At 38.6% G+C, this 20732-nt stretch overlaps 1 protein-coding gene across 6 annotated transcripts in view; it reads right to left on the bottom strand.

Moving 5' to 3' along the window:
- Nucleotides 1–20732, bottom strand: part of slc4a11 (solute carrier family 4 member 11) — a 72282-nt gene that overhangs the window by 4139 nt on the left and 47411 nt on the right. For 4 of the 6 annotated variants that reach the window (XM_017690431.2, XM_017690432.2, XM_017690437.2 and 1 more), the window contains 12 exons: nt 20304–20513; nt 16435–16488; nt 15959–16043; nt 13567–13692; nt 12850–12963; nt 10137–10269; nt 9976–10049; nt 8852–9065; nt 8659–8765; nt 7872–8037; nt 5209–5382; nt 4089–4284 (listed from right to left, as the gene is read on the bottom strand). In XM_017690431.2, coding sequence (XP_017545920.1) covers nt 4089–4284; nt 5209–5382; nt 7872–8037; nt 8659–8765; nt 8852–9065; nt 9976–10049; nt 10137–10269; nt 12850–12963; nt 13567–13692; nt 15959–16043; nt 16435–16488; nt 20304–20513 — 1653 coding nt within the window. The remainder of the gene's footprint in view (nt 1–4088; nt 4285–5208; nt 5383–7871; nt 8038–8658; nt 8766–8851; nt 9066–9975; nt 10050–10136; nt 10270–12849; nt 12964–13566; nt 13693–15958; nt 16044–16434; nt 16489–20303; nt 20514–20732) is intronic. The other 2 variants (XM_017690434.2, XM_017690436.2) reach the window with 1 other exon arrangement.

Raw genomic sequence — 20732 nt, 5'->3', positions numbered from 1 at the left:
ATAATGGTAATTTAACCTTTCTTTGTTGCCCACAATTTGAAAGCTACTATAGAAACAAATCTGAATACATGGAAAAATATATTATCTGTCTTTTGGTGTTTTGGTCATTTTAAATTAGTTCTGATTGGCCAGGAATAATTATATTTGTTTTTTAATTATACTATATCTGTACGAAAGACAGAACTGCTGCTGTGCTGTGTTTGGAGGTAAGAATTATTCTCTCCCAGAATTGGAGAATTGCTGGCAGCAGACCCTCCCCTTCATAAAAGTGAAAACTCTTTAAACCTACACATTTTACTTGAATGGCATATTCAGCACTCAAAATGGCATACTTTTCCACAAGGCAATGAATTTGCTTGTATGTCAAAGCTGTTGTGCTGTTCATGGTGATCCTTAACTATTGTATTGCTTGGCAACCCAATGCTACCGTAAATGAGCTACAATTCTTAGTGGAAGAAATGTTTATTGTAATTTCATTATATTAAGTTATTTATCAAATTCATGTGTATTTAACCATATTTTGTTAATCAAAGCAGTTAATCAAAGCAATAAGCCACTTGTGGCCATGTGCTACAGTGATTGTACTCTACTTCACTTTTCTGCATTGGTCTAACAACACCTCTTAACTGTGGGACAGTAGGAATGTAAAACTACAATGGCCCCTCATGACTTTCACAGCATCCGTGACGGAGGAATGTTATTTTTAAATAATATCTACAATGCCTCAAATGGTATATTAGTATATAATCTAAATATCTTATAACTTATTGCTGTTCCTAAAATACATTAAATAGATAATAAAACATCTCAAAACACAACCCCATTTCCAAAAACTTTGGGACGCTATGCAAAATGTAAATGCAAACTGATTTATTTCTTTATTTAATTCTACACTGCTCAAGAAAATAAAGGGAACACTTAAACAACACAATATAACTCCAAGTAAATCAAACTTCTGTGAAATCAAACTGTCCACTTAGGAAGCAACACTGATTGATAATCAATTTCACAGCTGTTGTGCAAATGGAATAGACAACAGGTGGAAATTATTGGCAATTAGCAAGACACAGTCAATAAAGGAGTGGTTCTGCAGGTGGGGACCACAGACCACTTCTCAGTACCTTTCTGCTTTCAGGCTGATGTTTTGGTCACTTTTGAATGGTGGTGGTGCTTTCACACTCGTGGTAGCATGAGACGGACTCTACAACCCACACAAGTGGCTCAGGTAGTGCAGCTCATCCAGGATGGCACATCAATGTGAGCTGTGGCAAGAAGGTTTGCTGTGTCTGTCAGCGTAGTGTCCAGAGGCTGGAGGCGCTACCAGGAGACAGGCCAGTACACCAGGAGACGTGGAGGAAGCCATAGGAGGGCAACAACCCAGCAGCAGGACCACTACCTCCGCCTTTGTGCGAGGAAGAACAGGACGAGCACTGCCAGAGCCCTGCAAAATGACCTCCAGCAGGCCACAAACGTGCATGTGTCTGCACAAACGGTTAGAAACCGACTCCATGAGGATGGTATGAGGGCCCGACGTCCACAGATGGGGGTTGTGCTCACATGAGCACAGATGAAAGCAGGTTCACACTGAGCACATGTGACAGACATGGCAGAGCCTGGAGACGCCGTGGAGAGCGATCTGCTACCTGCAACATCCTTCAGCATGACCAGTTTGGCAGTGGGTCAGTAATGGTGTGGGGTGGCATTTCTTTGGAGGGCCGCACAGCCCTCCATGTGCTCGCCAGAGGTAGCTTGACTGCAATTAGGTACCGAGATGAGATCCTTAGACCCCTTGTGAAGGCACTGAAGCTATGAACTGGCCCGCCCGTTCCCCAGACCTGAATCTGATTGAGCACATCTGGGACATCATGTCTCGCTCCATCCACCAACACCATGTTGTACCACAGACTGTCCAGGAGTTGGCAGATGCTTTAGTCCAGGTCTTGGAGGAGATCCCTCAGGAGACCATCCGCCACCTCATCAGGAGCATGCCCAGGCGTTGTAGGGAGGTCATACAGGCACGTGGAGGCCACACACAATACTGAGCCTCATTCTGACTTGTTTTAAGAACATTACATCAAAGTTGGATCAGCCTGTAGTGTGTTTTTCCACTTTAATTTTGTGTGTGACTCCAAATCCAGGCCTCCATTGGTTAATAAATTTGATTTCCATTGATGATTTTTGTGTGATTTTGTTGTCAGCACATTCAACTTTGTACAGAACAAAGTATTCAATGAGAATATTTCATTCATTCAGATCTAGGATGTTATTTGAGTGTTCCCTTCATTTTTTTAGCAGTGTATTATAATTATATTTAATTGAAAAAGTACAAAGACAACATTTCAAACATTAGAACTGAGATTTTTTATTGTCTTTTGAAAAATTAATGTCCATTTTAAATTTGATGCCAGCAACATGTTTCAAAAAAGTTTGGACAGGGGCATCAAAAGACTAGTAAAGTAAAAACCTTGTTGAACATCTCCCAAATAACTGGCAACAAGTCAGTAACATGATGGGTTATAAAAAGAGCATCCCCATGAGACTTTCTTCAGTGAAAGACTGCGTGGGCAAATACTGTTATAAATCAAGAGTAACATTTCTCAACATAAAAAAGCAAAGAACTCTTAGTTTTTATCATCTACTGTACTTAATTATTAAAAGATTCAGAGAATACAGAAAAATCTCTGCACAAGGAAAAAGGTCAAAAACCAATACTGGATGATCTTCAGGGCCCTCATGTGGCACTGCATCAAAAACAGATAAGATTCTATGGTGGAAATCACTGCATGGGCTCAGGAACACTTCCGAAAAACACTGTCTTTCACAGCGTTTCGCTGCATCCACAAATGCAAGTGAAAAAACTACCATGCAAAGAAGAAACTGTATAGAAGCAAGATCAACTAATGCCAACACTTTCTCTGGGCCTAAGCTCATTTAAAATGGACTAAGGCGAAGTGGAAATGTGTGCTGTGGTTCAATGAACCAAAATTTTATAAAACCCTTTTTCGGAAATCATGGTCATTGCATCCTCCAGACCAAAAAGGAGAAGATTGTTATCAACACACAGCACCTAAGATGGTAGCCAGCATCTAAGATGGTACGGGGGTGCATTAGTGCACATGGCATGGGTGAGTTGTACATCTGTGCAGGCACCATTAATGCTGAATGATACATACAGGTTTTGGAGCAACATATGCTGCTATCCAGGTGATGTCTTTTTAAGGGCAGGCCATGCTTTATAAAGCAAGACAATGCCAAACCACATTCTGCACATACAACAATAGCATGACTCAACAGACAAAGAGTCCAGGTGCTAAACTGGCCTGTCTGCAGTCCAGACCTGTCAATCATTGAAAACACTTGCTGAAATTGAAAGGAAGAATGGAAAAACATTTCACTTTCAATACGACAACTGGTCTCCTGAGTTCCACAACACTCACAAGAGTTTTGTTAAAACAGGATGTGATGCAACACAGAGGTAAACATGGCTTGGCCCCAATTTTTTGAAAAATGTGTTGCTGGTATCAAATTCAAAATGGGCATATATATTTTCAAAAACAGTTTTTGCATTTGATATATTGTCCTTGTACTATTATTATAATACAGGGTTTAAATGATTTGCACATCATTGCATACATTTTATTTTATTTATTTATTTATTTATTATGCTATGCTATTATGCTATTTTGCATAGCATCCCACTGTTTACATACTTACAGCTGTTGAATGACAGTGTTTGATCAAAGTTTCCAAGAAAATAAGTAATTGAATAGTCCTGACTAAAATCACTAATGTTGAAACAGGACTATATTGGAATATAACTATGGATTATTACTATAATCCATAAGATTCCCACTGATGAACAGTAGAGGGCACTGTTGTACCTTGCTTTTGTGTACAAGATATAGCGATTGCTCCTATAAACACATTCATAAAATGCCTTCTGTGACTTTTATTTGCCCTCTCATTAGTCACAACGTGAAAGAGAGACAGCTGCTCAGAGCACTCCATCAACACAAACGCACTCATGACTGTCCACTATACAACCGTAACATCCACATATAAATGCTCCAACACACACTCAGCAGTACCTGTTCCTTGAGTAACAGTGCCATGCGGTCACACATCTGGTTGCCGTCGATGGAAGTGAGGGCGATGTACAGAAAGAGGCCATAGAGCACAGGTTTGGGAATCCATTGCAGCGGCACAGGGAGCAGGAACACACTCACACCGATCAGGATATTAGCCACCAGCGATGTCACCCGCGTTTCCTTCACACTCACTATACTACACACACATATACACACAAATGCGATTTAAACAGCCTTAAAATTAATAATAATAATAATAATAATAATAACTGTGTTAGAAGAGATGTATAGGAGAATAGTTCAAAATGCTTGACATGATTAAAAATGACGTAAAATCTATCAAAACAAACAGAAAAAGAAAAAGACGATAAAAAACAGCAAAAAGATACACAATAAATACACAAATAATAACAATAAATAAATAATAACAATTAAAATCAGAAATCAAGTAAATGAAAGTAGATAGAATCCTTAAAAGCAAATAAGACAATAAAAAATTATAATCGCTGCCAAAAATTAAGAACTTTAAAAGGCAATGTTATCAAAGTGTGTTTTCCCATGGATTATCATTAGTCAGTCCTGCACAAAAGTCAGAGACCACCATTCAGTTATTTAATTTCCAGTCAAAACTGCCATTAGTTACAAGCTATTTATTTCTCCCTAGAGCCTAGACCTTAACATCACTGAATTCCTGGACTGAACTGTAGAGGTGTGTAAAAACATCCTTGCATATTTCTTTGAAAAACTGAAAGCAAGTCTCCCAAAAAGAACAGAGTCTGTAATGAAGGCAAAACATGCGTAAATACACACTAAATACTGGGGGGAAAACAGATTAGATGTTGAGGTGTCTGTGTGAATTTCCATTATGTATGTTTTCTGCTTTTTTTCCTGATGTTGAAAAATGAATAACTTGTACCTAATGGCTGTTTATCTGCTAATTAAATAAGAGAATGGCGGTCTCAGATTTTGCACTGTACCGTACACAGTAACATTTGAATTTCAAGGCTTAATTTAGATCTAGATTAGATGTACATGTATATAAGTTGCTGGACAAAACTAGCAGCAGTCAGCTGTGCGTAAGAGCAATGCTGCCATTGGAGAAGTAAATGTGTGTGCTCACGTCTCGTAGAGATGTCCTCCCTCCACCCGCTCTTCCACAATGGCCAGCTGCCGAACGTGCAGCGTGGAGTGAGGGAAAGCAGCATGCATCCACGGCAGGCCCAGCACCGACATCAAAATATTAATCAGGCCAGATAGCGTCAGGTCCCAGTGATACGCTGTACCCTTCAGTAACCTACAGCAACAGGACGCCCACACAAACACACATAGAAAACACACAATGGTTTACACACACACACAAAACAGATATATACACAGTCAGTTCCCAGAGATGCAGTGTACTCTTCATCACACAACACACTAACACACAAACACACACACAGACACGCACACAAAAAATAGTTACACTCAGAAGTAGATATCATTCAACGTAGTAAAGATCATGCATTTACATGAACCTCAATGCACTGTTATTCACTGAAGCATCGTTCAGCATGTTATAGCCTTCAGTGACCTCTCTCTCATCACACAAACACACTCATGAACACAAGTACATAGTTAATGAACTACACAATGAACCATTACCAGATAAAGCAACAATAACAATAGTTTTTTGTAAGTTTTTACAATTGCTAACAAACATTTTCAATACCAAGTTCTGTTTTTAAAAACTCTTCAGTTAGCACAACATGAAAATTTTTTCTTTGCGGAATTTAACATAATGAAAAAATGTGGGCCATGATATGAAGTGCTAGAAAATGTGTTATGACACATTTTATATTTGATGTTATATTTTTTCAATATGCTAACTAAAATTAGCAGAGAAATGCCATGTTTAAGTTCCCTGAGAGGCATATGTTAACTTGTTTTAACTTCAATAAAACACACAATTTGACAACATTTCCATTCAGTTCAACAAAACTCCAAAATCCTTTCATTGTCTTCTTGTTCTGAGCCTTTAACAAAATTTTATATTTCTAGAGTTTAAACTGCAAAAATATGAAGACATTGTCACACAGCTGTTATACTTAACTCAAAAACATAAAAATAAAATCGGTATCATCAGCTACATCATAAATAACAAAGCCTAGAAATTATAATTGTTATAGAGACAAACATCTGATTGAATGTACATAAGCAGGTCAGTCAAAGCTGATTCTCATCTCAGCTGACGTCCTACCCAGGTGCTGACCATCTATTAGATGGGAATGAGAATATGTTATTAAATGATGCAGATCAGGTAGACTAATCATTTACTGTGTCTGTGACTTTTTTGCCAGATAATGTAAAGTGTTGATTTTTAAAATTTTTATCACTTAGCAAAGATTTGACACTCTGTTTTGTAATGTAATTTCTGAAAAAAACTACACTTTGTTTACACAATAAACTTACTACCTCATAGATTTACATTAAACAGTGGATCTACCTTAAAATCAACAGATACTGTTAGTGTTAGTTAAGCAACTTTGCTGGACTGCGTTCATTTTGTAAGAGCACTACTGTTATTTTGACATAATGAGTTTATTTTTGTGTGTTTGCAGAGCTTCTTGGTAGCTGAAGAGCATTTTCGGCGATTAGGCCTCTGCAGCTCATCCAGAATGCAGCAGCACAGCTTGTCTTCAATCTTCCTAAGTTCAATCATGTCACTTCACTGCTGCGCTCCCTTCACTGGCTTCCTGTATCTGCCCACATCAAATTTAAAACCCTGATGCTTGCCTGCAAAGCCAAAAATGGACCAGCCCCTCCCTACCTAATGGCAGTGGTCAAAACTCAAACTGTATCTCGAGCCCTTCAAGCTTCAAGTAGAGCTCGCCTTGACCCGCCATCCTTTAGGACGCAGGGAAGACAAGCATCAAGAGTCTTCTCTGTCCTGACACTGGTGGTGTAACGAACGTAGCCCTCATGTATATAAGCCCTGTGTTTGCCTTGGTCTGTGTTGGTCTTTGTTGTTTATTGTTCTGGTTGTACTGTTTGAAGTGTTTGATATCGTTTGGTGTTTGTTTCTTCCAGCCTCTGTTGTTTGTTGATCCTGTTTTCATTTTGTCATGTCTGCTCCTCCTTCTCTCCATGTTGGCTGTTTGACCCTGGACTGTTGTGACTATGACCCTGGATTTGCCCCTAATAAAAGTTGCTTATCTCAGCGTATGCGTCCGTCTCCTCGCTCTGTGCCACAACTTATTTTTCTATAGGTTTCAACATAGGTTTTTGTTTCTAACAATATCTGAGCTTGGGAGTAACTTTTATTCTAACTTATTTGTACTAGTAAAAATACATTCTCATGGTAGACAACAAAGCACTTTTGTAAGTCTCTCTGGATAAGAGCATCTACTAAATGCTGTAAATGTCAATTTTGGGTATAAAATGAATTATTATGCATTGCATGTTTCTGCAGAGAGAGTGTGAAGACCTTTGTAAAGTGAACTTGGTTCTCAAAAAAATGCTTGTTAGTGATTGTAAAAATTATAAGACAAAACTTACACAATATGAAGCATATTTCCCATTATACTAACACACACTGACTCTCACTCCTGGTCCTGGAGTACCACTGGCAGTTCCCTCTGCTCCCAACACCTCCTAACATGAGCTGGGTGTTTTAGAGCATTGAAAACAAAACTACATGCAAGCCTGCAGTGCTTCAGGACCAGGACTGAGAAACACTCTACTGATATAATTGCATTTTAGCAGTTGTTGCCTCTGCTGAAGGGACTTCACTGGCAGTTGTACCTGTTCTCTGGAGCATTGGTGAGTGAGACTACAATGTTCTGATCGATGAAGATGAGGACAGCGAGGAGTAAGCCCAGACCCATAGCACTCAGCACACTGGCTCCTGTGAGCTTTTCTAAAGGGGCCACTCGGAACACTGGACCCTCATGGTAATCAAACACTGGCACTGTAACGCAAATATCATAAACAACCACAATACTGAGCACGATCCAGACTGTATAGACATGCTTTGGATGAAATGACTTGACAACACAGATCTCTATAAATTACAATCATGCAAAGATGCAATCACAAATTCATCAACTCCAGAAGTAGCAGTTATCACATGGTCTAATTTGATTATTTCTTGCTCAAGGCTCAGTGAAACAAGAGGATGAAATTTTGTTGGTAATGCAGATTTTTCCAAAGACAAAGATATTTTGTTATTATTGGGATATGGTGAAAGATTACTGTTGCATGTACAGTCTTGCTTTGAGAAAAGAAATGTAAAGAATGTTTTTGTCATTTCTTGACATCAGAACAAACAGAAAAGCATGGAATGTAGAGGCTCAAACCTGATGCAAATTTTGCATCTTATTGTGTATCAAATGTCAATATAATTCATTATGCAACTCACTGTAATATGCATGGATATGTAATTATGTAATTATATTTGAACAGTATAGAACAGAAAAGCAATATCTCTTGAATTTTAAGGGCTAAAAATCAACAACATCTTTCTATGTACATGTATGTGTGTTTATACTTTATATGTATGTATGTGTGTCTATAGAGTGGAATCACTTACAGCCAATATCGTTGAAGACATAGGAGCCTACGTAGGAGAAGACGAGCACAGAGATGGGCAGAGCACAGTCTGACAAAATCTCCCTCATCTTGGCATGCAGGAAGGGACTGCACACATTAATTAGTGTATCAAAACACATCTCACTATCAGGCCTAAGTGTATGTGTGTTTATTTATGTATATATGTTCTTTACCTTCTCTTAAACTGGTAGAGTGTGTATCCCACCCACAGGGTTCCCAGCATGAGGAGTAGGCAGAGCAGCGGCCGTGCTCGTGTACACAGAATGAAGGATTCTGGGAGTGACCCAGTCAAGTTCATATCCCCTACAGGCATGCCTCTGATTATTCGATTCAACTCCTCTATGCTGCCATTGGCCAGTGTTGGTGCATGGTAGTATTTATGGAAGACTGGAAAAAAGTAATAGTTATTGTAAGCTGTGCACATTGAAATGTATTTGCTCGAAATTTTTTTTAAAATGTCTATTTTAGGTACATTTTGCTCATGAAAGTATCATCCTGGGATGAAGAGCAAGCTTTGTCTAAATAAAGATTTGAGAATTTTCTTCTCCCAAAATATTGTTACAAGTTCATAGTTAAAAAGTTTTGGCCCAAAGATGCTTTAAACATCTGAAAGGCTTGAGTGCTGATGAGTGACAACACAAAAAGAGGTAAATTGTGCACGGTATGGTATTATAACCAAGGCAACACACAACAAGGGGTTTTAGAGTTTTAGCAAAAAAATGGTAAGATCTAAACAGCTGTCAGTTTAATATGCTAAACTATTGCAAACAAACAGAATTTGTTAATTTATCAAAACCATTTTAATAAGCTAGGAGTCCCAAAACCTTTTAACTACCATTGCATGATTAGAAGTGGCCAAGATGGGAATCAGCAGCTTTTTGCTCCAAACATGCAATCAGCAATTTTCTTACATAAATAACATGAGCCATCTAAGAGCACTTGTGGTGTATTTGAATGCTCTTGCTTCACTTACACTGAAATATTGTAGCATAATTACACATGACTCATTGTACTAAACTGCCAGTTACCTCTTACTTTCAATGTAGTACTTTTTATTCTTTTTATGAAAACAGGCAACTGATATTTCATTTAAGAATTTCAAATGCCAGTTTCTTGCTTTAAAGAGCAAATCATGTTCAACCTTCAAGGTAAAAACAGCTCACAAGAATCAGCCAGTCAATTCTGACTGTACAGAAATTAAAATCAGTAATAAACATTTTGAATTGGTGTACATCTACATTTAACTGGTAATGTGTGCATGTATGCATAAAACCAAATGAAAGAGAGAAAGACTTACTTTTGACAGTGCCTTTGACAGCATCTGCTACAAAAGCAATTGAAATGAACAGAGCTATCACCTCTTCTATCGACCTGAGGGCACAAACAGAAAAACATGTATCAGTCATCCAGGGATGTGATGTGTTGTGGTGTATATGGTGTATGTGGTATGAGCCTGACCTCTTGAAGAGCTTAACGAGTAGGCTAAGGTTAAAGACACCTCCAATGATAAGGAATAAGCTGTTCCACAGGCCAATGCAGGCATAGAATGCAGCAAAGTCCAGTTCATAATCATCGCAGATCCCCCTGATTACTGTAAACATACAAGCAGGAATTTATGATAACAGAGAAACACATTAATTAGCAAAAAAGTTAAATAATTGTCTCTAATACACAAAGAACCTTTTCTTCAAGTTCATCAATATGTACAGTTCTGTTCATAAGTACTAAGACATTGCAGGCAAGACTGATGGCAAAGACTATGAAACAAGCCAGAACTGAAAACAACTGCTTCACAGGTGTGATTAAAAAAAAATGAGAGGAGTACATCCTTCCCATCTGGTGGCATCTATGTGTTTTATGGTATATATGGCAGTTTTATTATGTTCAACTGCCCACTTACTAATGTTTTTTTTTGGGAGTAAATCAAAATTTTTAACTTCATGTCATGCATTCTGCCCCTTTTGACAAGGACACGGACTCCAACTCCTGGAATACACTGAGCGATCATGTGACTTTGGACTACTTCTTGCGCTCCTATCAGCACTCTCAGTCTCCTAAGTTCTGACTGTTTGCACCTGTGTCCTATCAAAGAACAATTAACTTACAGTATATAAACCTAGGCTTTAGGGAGTTTCAGTGTGAGGTATTGTTTCCCCGAAATTACTGAGCGTTCTCTTTATGATTCTGATTGTTATACCGTGTTTTGAACCTGCTACTTCGTTGTTTTTGACTACGTCTTTTGCCTTCCCCTTTTTGGTACTGCTGCCCTGTGTTTGTGAAATGTGTTTAATCTTTTTTGGCTGGACTTTAACTACAGTTTGTGTTTTGCCCCTTTTTGCGTCGGTCGCATAGTTTTCATTAAACCATCCTCTCATTCATCCGCACTCGTCTGGTTTTCTGTCAGCACGTTTGGGGCAGTCATGGGCTGGAGGTTAGGGAACTGGCCCTGTGACCAGAAGGTTGCCAGGTCGATCCCCAGCACCGACAGACCATGACTGAGTTGTCCTTGAGCAAGACACCTAACCCCCAAAAGAAAACACATCAAAAAGAGCACAAATCATACGATAGGTTTCCCTGCAAAATGCATTACAGACTACTTTCAAGAATTTTCTTTTTCGTATGAAATAAGTTGCTTGGAGTGGTACACATATACAAAAAACATCAGGACTATGTTATGATTAATATCACCTTTATTAGAGTTGAATTATATGTTTTGAATGATATGTCAGCTGTTATTCTAATAAAATGTGCTATATCTTGAATTGTCACAAATGGATATACAACATTTTGCAATGAAACTCATACATTTATGAGACATATTCATACATTTAACAGAAAATTGCACAGAAGCCTGAACAACTAAATATAGCATTAACATTTTCAGCACATAATGTCCATCTTTTTCCTTTGTTACAACTTCCATTCTTTTGGGAGACCTTCAGTTTGAATGCAAATTGTGTTCTGTGTTTGTTTGTTTCCTTTTCTCAGTAAGGGCTTCTTGACAGCTACACATTCTTTCACACTTATAGTGCTGAGTTTTCTTCTAACAGTGGAAGGACAGAAGCACTTGTGGATTTTTTTCAGATCTGAAGCAAAGAGCTTGATTTTCTCCTCTCTCTCATAGACGAAAGCTTTAAGCACTGTTTATCTGATGGTGACAGTTTTGGCATCTACTAGGTCTTGCGTGGTTGTCAGAAGCCCCATTTTCTTTGTATCTTTTAAATATTTTTTGAACTCCAGTTTTGGAAACTCCTGTTTTTTCACTTATTTTCCTTTGACATTCCTTTTGCAAGTGCATCAGCTGATATCTAATCTCCTCAGAAATATCTTCTAAAAAATAAACAACTGGCAGTTAATGGTCTCTTTGACTGGAAATTAAATAAACAAAAGAGTGTTGTCTGACTTTTGCACAATGCTGTATACAGGGAATATTGTATAATTTGTAGTTTTGTTAATTTTCTTATGTGAATGTTGGTGCATTTCAGGAAATTAAAAAAATTAATCACAAAAAACTCACTTAAAATATTTCCCAAAAAAGCCACAGAATTCTCTCAGGCATTTCCATATGTTCATCAAGAGAAACCCACAAACATGGCTGTCTGATTGGGAAGGGCCATCGTTACACATGGATTCACATCCTGGTTTGTGCTTTTGTCCTGGTTAGCATATATATTTTCCAAACAAAATCTTTCCTCATCCCAGTGAAACAATTTTTCATGACAAACCTCCTCCAGATGACAGCATGTGATTGCAGCCACAGGAATTAGCTTTAGGGAGAATCAGCTCTTAGCCAGGGCAAACATCAAAACTTGCCCAAACAAACGGCAGCCATGTTAGCCTGTCAGACTCCCTTTCTATGGAATGCTGTGGCCAACAGAGCTCTAATTCCACATTCAGCCTCATTAGTCACTCAGAGAGCTAAATAAACAGCTCTCCTACAAATGTGATAAGTGCGAACATGTGTGCGTGTGTGTGTGTGTGTGTGTGTGTGTGTGTGTGTGTGTGTGTGTGTGTGTGTGTGTGTCTGCATGTGCGTGTAATAATTATCCATAAAGGTCTTAGACTGTAGTGTTGACCACTTATGCACAACTGGACAACTAATGTGTGAAATTTGGCCTTTTTAATTTAAAATTTTATATAAAGATGAATAAAGAAAAATTAATTTACATACCACTGATGAAGATAGCGATAGGTGCTGTAGTTAGGGGGATGACCAGAGGGGAACCAGCACACAGAGAATAGATGATTCCACCTATACTCTGCCCAATAATCGTCTTCTGAACATCTAATACACACAGATAAAAGATATAGATACTACAGTTTATTACAGTATATTTTATATTATTACAACTACACATGAATGAAAAACTGCACATCAATACTTAATATCACCAATATTTCAAAAGAATTAGAATGAAAGTAGAACAAAATATTCATGGAGCTTGAGCACATTTTTTCTATAATGCATATGGTAAAGAATACTAAGCAAGAAACCTACTAATCACACCTAACCATTATGTGAAACCAGTTCATAATGTCGGTCTCTGAAATGAAACTGAATAATACAAAAATATTAGCGACCCCCAAATTAATTGAATATTCTAATTATTCACGGTATTACAACTTTGTACACATCTATACTTATTCTAATTACATCATCAGTGGACTGTCCCATGTATCTGCATTATGACTTAGTTTGGTACCTCAAGCCTGAGGCTTGTGGGCACTGGTTCAAATGGCCAAGTCAGTAATCCATACCTGCTTTTTAACTATGATATAACAGCAGTGTGTGTGGGTGTGTGTGTGTGTGTGTAAGAGAGAGAGAGAGAGAGAGAGAGAGAGTGTTTTTCTGTGTGAGAATGATATGCAAGTGTCTGTGTGTCTTCACCTATTTCTCCTCTTGTACTCTCATCATTGAGTGAGCCGAATGCAATGGCAGGCAGCAGAACAGCGATGTAGAGAAAGATGGACGTTGTCATGTATTTCACTAGTGCTTTATTGTTTCCCACTATGCCTGAAAACACAAACACACATACATTAGGGATCTGGAACCCAAACCTGACAGTGCCCAACAAAATAATGGGTCCTAAGCTGGGCTTAGGGCAATATTTGACATGCAACATTGCTCTCAGGACAGACTAATGAGTGATGTAATGAGTGATTTTTATGTCGTAGATTTCTAACACTCTACTTCTCTCTGTCTCTTTCACTCACTCTCTCACATGTGATCATGCTTTCTCTCTTTTGCTCTCTCTTGTAATGTAATCTAAAGCTCTGGTTGGATTAGCTCTGGAGAAGTATAAATGCTATATTATGATTAATACCATCTTTATTAGAGAAATAAATGTATTTTCCATTATATGGTAGCTATTCCATTATATGTTAGCAATGTTATTCTTTTCAAAAAATAATATCCATAATTGTTACAAATTGATGTACATAATTTTGGAATTAAACTCTTCAATTACTGTCCCATGTCTACAATAATCCATGTCTGTGTGTTTGGGCAAGATTCAGGGTTTAAGTTCGGTAGTTCCAGTCAGGCCTGGTCTCAAAAATCTAATTAGCATGACTTATCACTTACCCCAGATGCGTTCAGGTCAAGACATGTTTGAAATCTGACATGTGGTTCTTTAGTTTATAAAGGGAGATGGTAGGTTAACCTGGCTAAAAACACTGGACTTAGACTGTCAACAATCTCATCTCAGTAAATACATACTAAAAATGTATTTTCTTAAACAATCTATTGAAAACCTAAAGAAACAAGTCTTACAAAAAGTAAAAAGGAAAGTGATAGGTACAGACCTTATTTAAACATATAAGCTCAAATTAGAACTACAGTATTATCCGCATGTCTCTCTTTGTAGTTCTACTCCACTTTCAAACTTGACTAAAAGGGGCATGTTGCAAGTCACTATGCAGGTATTACTTTTATAGCATCACTAAGACTTCACAACTATGAGACAGCTAGAAGTTGCATCTAGAATAATGATAAAGCAAGAAAATTAGGTGTTTTGTTGCATGTTGTACAAACAGTAAAAGAACAAAGAAATCTATGTGTATCTATGTAATGGTATGTTACCATCAATTCCCGGATGACGCAGAAACATGCAAACTGTGGCTTTTGGCAATGAACCATTAATTAACAAGAGCGATGTTCAGTAAAAGTATTGCGCAAAATTTCTGTGTATGAACTGATTATTATACACCTGATGATAACAAGGAAGGTTGCAAACAGGATATTCTAAAATTTAAAGCTGTTCCAAAGCTTTGTTTACTTTTTATCTGTCACTGCTGTCTGTTTTGTGCTCCCCTAGCTACTGTAATGCCTTATGCAGGTAAAATGGTTGAAAATTTGTGTTTTATGCAGTTTGACTGTAGAAATAAATAAGCACAACTTCAATGTTAATTTGTTCAAGTGCTGGCATCAAAGGTGTAGTGCACAATTTCAATCCAATAAATTTTTTATCAAATTAAGCAAATATTTCCTCACAGGTCTCTGTTCTGTTTGCTCGCAAGAAAAATCCGACATTTGCACGCAGCCTGGGTCTGTAACAGGGAAATAAATAAAGTATCTCAGGCCAAGACACACAACATTATTCCAGCCAATCAGTGATGGGGCATTTGTCCTCATGCACAGGGCACATGAAGGAGAGGGCTATGTGCTGAACTCCATGCATGGACTCCACGGATTTTTCAGTGGTGGTGAGACCTCAGAGAAGAGGAGTGACCTATGACAGTTTATGAGGTTGAAGTTGGCTTCCTATTTACATTTTACTGTTACTGCATGACTTAAGGTGGAACAGGAAAATTCAAACAAGAAGCTGTTGAAAATGAACTGACTTTAGCTTCACTGAGAGTTAAAAAGGCATGAAAACAGACGAGGAAGTTGCTCCTGGTTGACACGTGGCTTACATTAAATAATTTTTGCTGTTTCAAAGAATCAATAGGTCAATACTGTTTTGTCCTGTTTGCTAATGTTTGTGACAGCAACCTATATAGTGACAGTTTGCTAACCTAGAACTTAGCTAACAATAGTTACCTAGCATCTCCTATTGTAAACTAAAGAAACACACATCAGATTTCAAACATGTCTTAGTTGATTGACTGCATCTGGGATAAGCGATAGATCACATTAATCAAATTATTCCTTTTAAGATGCCGATAAGGGTTGAGTACAGGCTTCAGTTTCATACCCATGCAGACCTCTAAACAACAAAGCTATAAAACATTTTTTTCCATTATACATCAGTTGTGTGTGTATTTCTAAATCCTCTTACCATCAGTAAAGTCGGATGGATAGAAGGGAAGTCGGCGACATAGATCCTCATAGATGCCTCTGCCCACTCTGAAAAAATCTCTACACTACAGAGAGAGAGAGGAAGAGAGCACAATTATACACACACATATACACACAGAGAGCTACATCCACACATATACTGTAGTGGGAAAGGCACATGATTAAAACGCACAAGCACATAGATCAGTAATCGCACACGCACGCATATGCACAAGACACCTGCAGAATCACAAGCAATATACAAACAAAGCTGCACACATGCTAACAGAACAGTTCACACTGCAGAAGGGAGGAATACAGAGTTAAAGCGAGCAAATGCACGAAATGCACATACGCGCACGCATTCATACACACAGACATACCAAGCAGACACACTCTCTCACACACACATACACATACACACACATCCAGACTGTCACACACTCATATACAGAAGCGCAGTTGAATCTCACTCACACAGAGCCCCCTGCACAGCAGAGAGAGAGACACAAGGTGAGCAGAGACTGCAGACTGGAGAGAAAGACAGCCCAGCGTTAGAAAACCCCACTACAATGTCATTACAAGGTTAGAGCAACAGAATAGGATTAGCAGAAACACTACAATACAATGTTGATCAACACCTATTCGATCACTTGACGGCACACAGGTGTTAATCAATGCTGCATTGAAATTAAAGTCACTCAAGCATCACAAGAAGAGCATTACTATTAAGCCCAGATCTGAAAAACACGCATCATACACTATATATCCAAAAGCATCCAGACACCCTTTCTGATTAGTAGTTTCAACAACTTTAACTTGCACCCTTTGCTGACACAGCTTGTATAATCTCCATAGAAAATGAGCACCAGTAGAATGTGACGTTCTGAAGCTGCCATACACAAGGCTAAGGTCATCATGCCTAATGTCAAGCATCAGCTGGCGGAGTATAAAGCCTTCCCAGTACCGATTAGTGGAGCAATGAAACTGCATTCTCTGGAGTGACTGAGGTCCATTCAGTACATTTGTAATGATTTAGATTGCCGTTTGTGATCCAGAACTAATCTTTTTCAGTTTTGCAAACTGTTGTATGCTCCATGCACAGCTGTGTTTTGTGTGGAATGCTCCAGGCACCCTGAATTGCTCTTATGGCTAAGTGCAATCAGATCCCCACAGCAATGTTCCAGCATTTAGTGTAAAGCCTTCCCAGATGTATAGAGGCTGTTTCTGCAGCAAAAGGATGACAAACACTATTAATACCCTTGATTTCATAAGAAAGCTGTCTACAAACTTTTGGACATGTATGTTCTTCAATTGGCACATAATGAAAATCAAAGTCCTTTGTAGGAAAGACTGTAAGTACAGTTTTAAGTGTCTTGCAAAAAAAATAAAAAATCAAGCAGAATTACTCCAGTGCTTTTACAGGTCAATTTCTGGCATGGAGACAGTTTGCTTGTGTTATTTTAGTGACCTGTATTGACCTCTTTTTGGCAGAGACACATTCTTCAGTGTGAAATTCCATTAACATAGAGAGCACGCTTAAATAAAGCCAAACAGGTTTTAGACTTCATTACAACCTATACATAATGAACTCATTTATCATAACAGTGTGTGCCTGTATATGTGTGTAAGAGAAAGAGGGGGGAGGGACAGAGTGAGGGAATGGAGAAAGTTCTTTCTTGTGTCTGTTTGTCTGTGATAAATCGCCCTCAGTACGCACAAGCTCACCGATACACATTTGCACACACACACGCACTCACCCACCCACACACACACCCAAAATAACAATCCTCCACCTGTTTACCATTCGTCAGATGTGTGATGGAGTGAAAAAAAGAAAAAAGAAAACAAAAACAGAACTATTTTGCCCCCTGATCCCCTTTTTATAGAGAAACAGAGAAAGGGCTTTTACGAGCAGGAAACCTCAGCCATGGTGGTCTAACGTTGGGGGTGTGGGTGTAAGTGAGAGAGTGTGTGTATGTGTGTACGTATGTGTTAAACAAGAGCAACAAACAAGATAAATTCTCATTAATTGATAGACACTCCGCAGAAGACGATCACTGGTGTGTCACTTGAAAAGTCAAGTCACAGTGAAAGTGTATGAGAGGGAGTGGGGAAGAGAGAGGGAGAGGGAGAGGGAGGGAGAGAGAGAGAGAGAGAGAGAGAGAGAGAGCAACAGAAAGGAAATGAAATTAGGGAAGACAAAAAATAAATATACCATACTGTGCAAAAGTCAGAGACCACCTTTCATTTATTTCATTTCCAGTTTAAACAGCCATTAATTACAAGTTATTTGTTTTTCATGAGTAATTTTAAAGAAGATAATCCACTAAGGAAGGATAAAGTCATACGAAAATAAGTGAAAAAAACAGGAGTTTCCAAAACCGATGTTCAAAAAATCATTAAAAGGTAGAGAGAAAATGCTAACAACCATGCAAAGCCTGGTAGATGACCAAAACTGTTCCCATCAGATAAACAATACTAAAAGCTTTCATCTTTGAGAGAGAGGAGAAAATCCAGTTCCTCTCTTATAATCCAATCTTATAATCTGAAAAGCTGTCAAGAAACCCTTACTGAGAAAGGGAAATCAGCAACAGTGAATACATTTGGGATTTACTTAGATAGTGAGAAGCAGAAAACTCAACCAACTTCTGGGACTGAAATTTCGAGGTGTGAAAAAAACCCTGCAGATTACGTAGAAAAACAAAAAGATGAAAAAGCACTTTTCTCCTGAAAAGCACTGAAGCAGTGGTAACACTTCACTTAAGAGCAGCACTAGGCAACAACAGACATTTAAATAATGTTTACTCCAACAAGCCCCAGTTGTCATAACACATTCTGAGGTAAAATAACCCAATAAAACTGTAATAGTTGTATTACAGTTGCTGTAATAATCCTTTATAAAAGGTAATATAGGTTTATGCCAGTTGTCATGAAATCCTTACATATGTGTCATGTAGCCTTCTGAATGCAGCCATTCAGTAAAACATTATCAAGGCTGTAATAAGAGCAAACAGTAGGTACCCTACATACTAAAATTATTAAATACTATTTAGTTGTTATATTTAGTCATTGAGGCTTCTATGCAACCAACATAAAATACACTATATTGCCAAAAGTATTCACTCACCAATCGAAATCATTGAATTCAGGAGTTCCAATCACTTCCATGGCAACAGGTGTATAAAACCAACACCTAGGCCTGCAGACTGCTTCCACAAACATTTGTGAAAGAATGGGTCGCTCTCAGGAGCTCAGTGAATTCCATTGTGGTACTGTGATAGGATGCCACCTGTGCAACAAGTCTAATTGTCTAACAGCAACCATGAAGCCATGAAGTGGTAGGCCATAGTGTGCAGAGGTCACCAACTTTCTGCAGTCAATGCAAGCCCAGCGCAATGCAAAGCGTCGAATGCAGTGATGTAAAGCGCCGCCACTGGACTCTAGATCAGTGGAGACGTGTTCTCTTGAGTGACAAATCACGTTTCTTCATCTGGCAATACGATGGACGAGTCTGGGTTTGGTTGCCAGGAGAACGGTACTTGTCTGACTACATTGTGCCAAGCGCAAAGTTTGGTGGAGGGGGATTATGGTGTGGGGTTGTTTTTCAGGAGTTGAGCTCAGCCCCTTAGTTCCAGTGAAAGGAACTCTTAATGCTTCAGCAGACCAAGAGATTTTGGACAATTTCATGCTCCCAACTTTGTGGGAAAAGTTTGGGGATGGCCCCTTCCGATTCCAACATGACTGCGCACCAGTGCACAAAGCAAGGTCCATAAAGACATGGATGGGCAGGTTTTGGTGTGGAACAACTTGACTGGCCTTCACAGAGTCCTGACTTACACCTTTGGGATAAATTAGAGTAGACTGCAATCCAGGCCTTCTTTTCCAACGTCAATGTCTGACCTCACATATGCGCTTCTGGAAGAATGGTCAAAAATTCCCATAAACACACTCCTAAACCTCTTGGAAAGCCTTTCCAGAAGAGTTGAAGCTGTTATAGCCACGAAGGGTGGACCAACATCACATTAAACCCATTGGATTAAGAATGGGACGTCACTCAAATTCATATGCGTGTGAAGGCAGACGAGCGAATACTTTTGGAAGTATAGCGTATATGTTTGATTTGCTTTTTTGGACACAAATGCATAACTTGTACTTGGCTGTTTTTACTGGAAATAAAATAAACAAAAGGTAATCTCAGATTTTTACACAGTGCTGTAGACACATTAGATTATGAATAAAAAAAAGTATTAAAACAAACTTGGAAACATATGATGTGTGTGGAAACACACACACACACACACACACACACACACACACACACACACACATCTACACCCACACACCTTGAGTGGCTTGTGACTGTGTGGGTCAGTCTCTTCCTCCTCCACAGTGGTAGTTTTGCGCTTTGCCGCAGTCAGGTGATACCTCTGAATGACTAGTGCCTCTTTAAACTCCTCCTGAGTCTTACTCTCTAGCAGCTTCTGCCTGAAGGAGATATCTGAAAACATACTTGCAAATGTCCGGCCCAGCTCCATCGCTGTCTTGGTGCTTTTCTGGAGAAGGAGAGAAGAAGAGAGAGAGAAAATATTCATAGATGAAAAGAGGTGTGATGGACAGCACATGCTGATGCAAACAGTTCAGCATGAAAAAGCTGGAGGTTAGATACTCTTCATTACCATATAAAAATAATTTTCCACTCCTTCTACTACATTAGAATTCTTGCATGTTACATAACCAAATTAAATAAGGACAATTCAAAATATGACAAGACA

The sequence above is a fragment of the Pygocentrus nattereri genome, chromosome 5 (genome assembly GCF_015220715.1).
Source record: "Pygocentrus nattereri isolate fPygNat1 chromosome 5, fPygNat1.pri, whole genome shotgun sequence".
In the NCBI taxonomy this organism is placed as follows: Eukaryota; Metazoa; Chordata; class Actinopteri; order Characiformes; family Serrasalmidae; genus Pygocentrus; species Pygocentrus nattereri.
Note: the sequence above shows the minus strand (reverse complement) of the source record. Positions and strands in the feature narration are given on the sequence as shown.